The sequence below is a fragment of the Eriocheir sinensis genome, chromosome 45 (assembly GCF_024679095.1).
Source record: "Eriocheir sinensis breed Jianghai 21 chromosome 45, ASM2467909v1, whole genome shotgun sequence".
Classification (NCBI taxonomy): Eukaryota; Metazoa; Arthropoda; class Malacostraca; order Decapoda; family Varunidae; genus Eriocheir; species Eriocheir sinensis.
Window position 1 is genome coordinate 4,535,157 of NC_066553.1, and position 5,064 is coordinate 4,540,220.

Consider the following 5,064-nt stretch of genomic DNA (forward strand, 5'->3'; position numbering starts at 1 on the left):
TGGCTTAAGCAAGTTGATGGTCATGAGGTACCCAGGATGGGAAGGGGGCTCGTAATGGAGACTTCCTCACTCAAAGGGATCCCCAGGGTTGGTATCGTAAGATGGGTGAGGGGACTTCCCTCCCCCTTCCCTGGCATGTGTCTATTGACTGATTAATTGAGTCCCAGTAATAAAACTGCTCCCACTTTTGTTTTCCACAAGCTGATGCAAAATAAAAATAAACATTCTGGTTATTCACATGAAAACATACGCTGCTTGGTAACTTGATGTTCATATATTTTCTAGCAAGTGTTTCTGGGTATGTCAAGGGAAGGAAAAAATATGATATTGAAATGAAAGAGTGATTTCTATTGTCGATTATGAGGTACTTGAAAAGTAAAAGTATGTCATGGCAACAATACTACTTTTGCTGCTGCTGCTACCAGATAGAATTTCAAGGGTTTCAGAGCCCAGCGCATACTGGCCACTTCTCTCTCATAACTTTGTTTTACACCCTCCCCCTTGCCATCAGTAACTTACTCAAATTTCCCCAATTGCTTTGGGGAACTGAACTTTTATTTTTTACCTTTGCCAATAACTTAAGATTAGTTAACAGATTCATGCATTCTGTGCATTTAAATTTAATCTAATCTTCAGTGCATGCATTCTATAATAAGAAAATAGATATTTGGTAAGCTTAAGTTTGTAGATTTGAATTTGAAAGATGCCAATAATTAAGTTAGGCATTCCCTGCAGGTGGAACAAAACAGTGAGAAGAGTAGCGGGAGAGGAGCGGTCAGCAAGGTGCACCAGTGTCCATACTGCAAATATTCCACTGATAGAAAAGACCACGTCATTAAGCACATTCGCACTCATACTGGAGAGAAACCCTTTACCTGCCATTACTGTACCTATAGTGCCACCACTAAGGACAAACTGATATCCCATTTCCGCACCCACACCGGGGAAAAACCCTTTTCCTGCCCCCACTGTAATTACAGTGCCACCAAGAAAGATAAGCTGAGGCAGCACATTCGCACCCACACTGGAGAAAAGCCATTTAACTGCTCTCTTTGCCCTTTTCGCTGTTCAACCAAAAATACCTTAAACAATCATCTCCGAATCCATGCTGCTGAAAATCGGTAGACCACCAGTCCTGACCACAGACTTATTCCTGCCAGCACAGGGAGTTACAGGGAGTTTTGTATCTTGACTAGAGACATCCAGGCTTAGGTAATGATGTAGCTTTACTTGAGAATTTTATAAGAAATGTAAATTAAAGCTTTAAAGTTTTTAAAAACATGTCCAACATTTTTTAGTATAAAATTTTCACTCATGTAGATTTTTACCTTCAAAGACTAACTTTTATAAATGCTCAGAATCACTTAGGTGTTAATGTGAGTTTTGTACCTTACTGATTGATATACTGTGGCTACTGGACCTGAGACAAGTGACTGCTAAGTATTACCAAGTTTTGACAGTGTTGTGACAAATGTAGATGAACTGGATGGCAGGTTGGAATTTGTATGATCCTTATTTATTTAATGATTTGTGTTGCATGCAGATGTGCAACCCTCTCAGTTGCATGTTTAATTATAGTGGGTAGTCTTCTTTAAATGGTGTTTATGAAATACATTAATAAGTTATTAGTGTAGAAGTTGACTGATGACAGTAATTAAGGGAGGCATTCCCAACAGGTGGGACTGAAGAGTGATGGCTGGAGGCATGGCAAGGAAGGAGCTGTCAAGAAGTTGCATCAGTGCCCTTACTGCAAATATTCCACAGATAGGAAAGATCACATGACTAAGCACATAAGAACACACACTGGGGAGAAACCGTACAAATGTACCTATTGCTCTCACAGCTTCACCACCAAAGACAGGCTCCTCAATCATGTTAGAATTCACACTGGCGAGAAGCCCTTCACTTGTCCCTTCTGCACATATTGTGCCACAAAGAAGGACAAGCTCATTCAACACATTCGCACCCACACCGGCGAGAAGCCCTTTGCATGCCCTCACTGCCAGTTCCGCTCATCAACCAAACACACTCTTAACAATCACATTCGGATCCACACCGGGGAGAAGCCTTACTCCTGTCCCAGCTGCCCGTACCGGGCCTCACAGAGATCGGCTTTTAAGTGTCATCTCTTGAAGAAACATAAAGAACTTTGCTAGTGTTCAAAGCTCTAGTCAGTAACTTAACAAATTCATTAATTTATACAATCACTCAGACAGTTGTGATCCAACTGTGGTCACCCCTTTAACAAATTCATTAATTTATATAATCACTCAGACAATTGTGACCCAATGGTCACCCCTTTTTCCATATTTGATAAATCACATTCCACATATATTGATTTCTTAATTAAAGGTGCTTTTATGCTTTATTGGGAAAAGTATATAGCAGTGCATTCTAGGTATTGTTTTGATGAGAAAAACTTTCTATATATGACCAGAAGAGTAATGGATTATATCCTGCGACTGTTTCTTTAGACTCCTGTGATTAGCACACGTATTCACTTGTTAAGACTGAGCTAACATCTTACAGTTAGAGGATCTTTTTAACAGTTTTATATTCAAGCAGAGTTATTGGTTGAATCACTCAGTTGTGGAATATTTGAAGTACCGCCAAGTGATGCGAGCGGAACCCAGGACGCCAGGGAGACGCACAGCAGCTAGGCTTAGGCTTAGTGGTAGTGTAATGGTAGCAAACCAACCTGTGGCGTCGGGTTGGTGTTAGTGATGTCAAAATCTGCTAACAGTAGTGTGTGTGTGTGTGTGTGTGTGTGTGTGTGTGTGTGTACTCAGTCTCCTATTTTCTTTCTTTCTTAGAAAGTTGTTCTTAAAGAAGTTATGTAGATTCCAGATAGATTCTGTCAGAATCATCAACTTTAATTTGATACAAAAGCTCCATGTGTTGCTCCCACATCACCTGAATATTTACTTTTGCATCAAAATCTCCAGAACTGTCATACCTACTTCACATGATATAAGGAGCTATGCTCTTTGCTGGCTAGTATCCACTCAATGATATTGTTCATTTTAAGATGTCATGAACAATTTCTATTATATAAATTTTTACCTTCATTTTATTCATAATAAATTATTACAATATATCATTCCCTTTACATCATCAGTACTTTTGTATCCTTAAAATAATTTAGGATAAGCAACAGTTCTTGATAAAATTAATATCTATGACTTTCTATATTGTCTTCATATCTACAGACATTTTTTATTTATCTTCACTCAATTTTCAAGTGTGTGTGTGTGTGTGTGTGTGTGTGTGTGTGTGTATAACTGTGCATGAAGAATAATTTAAATGATTGTATAGATAAACTATTTCCACATTTATTTCCATGTAGTGTGTGTAGCTGATCATGTTCAACTAGAATCTAAGCATGTAGTGTAGCTGGCCTGCCCCTCCCAAGGGGCAAAACACATGTAGCTGAATTGCATTAAGAACAGTAAGTAGAACAAGCAGATTTTTAAGTAATTGTAATATCAAATCTAGAGGTTCACTGATGATTATCTCATGTAACCCAGAGAAAACAAGCAATTTAGAAAGCTTTGGGAACATTTACTAAATTAATATAGTACAAAATGTAAGATATTCAGTATTCTTAAGCCAATCAAACCAGTTGAGTGAGACTTGGATGCAGTGACTCACCATGATGATTCAGCAAGCTGTTCATCTTGGTGAGGTTCACTTCACATTCACTGGACACCATGCCCAGGAGGTAGCCATGGGGGTTCATACCAACCCAGACACTGGAGACGCTCTCCAGGGCTAGTCAAGGTCACACTGTGTAGGGAAAATGTTTGGTGAAGAGTGATTGGTGAGAAAGTGGTGGGTTTTATATTGTGAGCAAAGTAGACGGCTGCCTCGCTTCTGTCACCAGATAAACTCTGGAGGAGTTTCTTAGAGCTAGATGGCATTAAGCTGGAATTTTCACACAGAAAGTGGACATTGTTAATTCTCTGAAGGTTAATGAAGGCAGTTACTGTGACTGATTCCTGTTGGTTCTAAGGGGGATAGCAGTGAGCAGTTAATGTGATTGATTCCTCAACACATGGTTGTAGAAGCCACCCTGTCTGTGCCTTCCAAGTGCCATGATCATTCTGTCAGCAGCACACACACACACACACACACACACACACACACACACACACACACAAAGATCGGTACTACGAGCTCTGTGCTCTTCTGTAGGGGAACAGCTGGCTGTCTCGAGAGAGACCCGCAGCAGACCAAGAGGTGAATTACACACACACACACACACACACACACACACACACACACACACACATTAGCATAAGCTAAGCTTCCTAGAACTATAACTTGTTAAACACACACACAACAGCATAAGCAATGACTTAAGCTTCTATAAATCATAACTACTTCAACACAAACACACACTATAATGGCATTTGTATCAGACTGTTAAAAGTGCTATAAATAACTTTGGTAAATGTTGAAATGGCATACAGATCTACTTTATAAAGAAGAATTACATCCCACCTTGGCTGCTGCGTCAGCATTCCGTCTCGGCTGTGTGGGCCAAAGCTCTGCTCACTCGTGGGCTGACACTACCTGGAAACTTACTGCATGTAGAAATGTTTTGATAAATGATTGTAATACAGTAGTATTTTAAAATAGTTTTCTATGGTCAGTATGAATACAACTTCATAGTATATGTGTCAAACCATTAACTTTAAGGCCTTAGCGTGTAATGACTCATGTGTTTCTGGAAGACTCACTCTTGCTCTTCTCTGACTCAGCTTTAGGAGCTGTAAAATATTAGTGATGACAGATGTTTTGAAACAATTTTTTAAGTGTTTGTAAAATGTTTACATTGTTTCAGTACAAGACAAGTCACAAAGTTCAAAAGATGTTACTTCTCAGAAAGCCATGGAGCTATTTATTTTGTGAAACCCTTCCAGTTCGGTGAATTACTCAGATCAGCCGTTCTTCTAGTCATGACAGCATGTTCTTCATTCTTGATATCTATCTGTTTTGTTTCTAAGTTGATAAAGCAACCTTTGACTGACCCTTGTAACTAAGCTAGGAAATTCCCAACAG

At 39.4% G+C, this 5,064-nt stretch overlaps 1 protein-coding gene across 20 annotated transcripts in view; it reads left to right on the forward strand.

The window, feature by feature from the left end:
* LOC126980901 (zinc finger and BTB domain-containing protein 17-like) overlaps positions 1–5,064 on the forward strand; it is a 59,789-nt gene that overhangs the window by 23,343 nt on the left and 31,382 nt on the right. For 5 of the 20 annotated variants that reach the window (XM_050831282.1, XM_050831286.1, XM_050831285.1 and 2 more), the window contains one exon: positions 1,677–3,340. The exons of 14 other annotated variants lie outside the window; for them this stretch is intronic. In XM_050831282.1, the coding sequence (XP_050687239.1) occupies positions 1,677–2,156 (480 nt within the window). In that variant the 3' untranslated portion in view covers positions 2,157–3,340. One more of the 20 variants, XM_050831287.1, reaches the window with a different exon arrangement.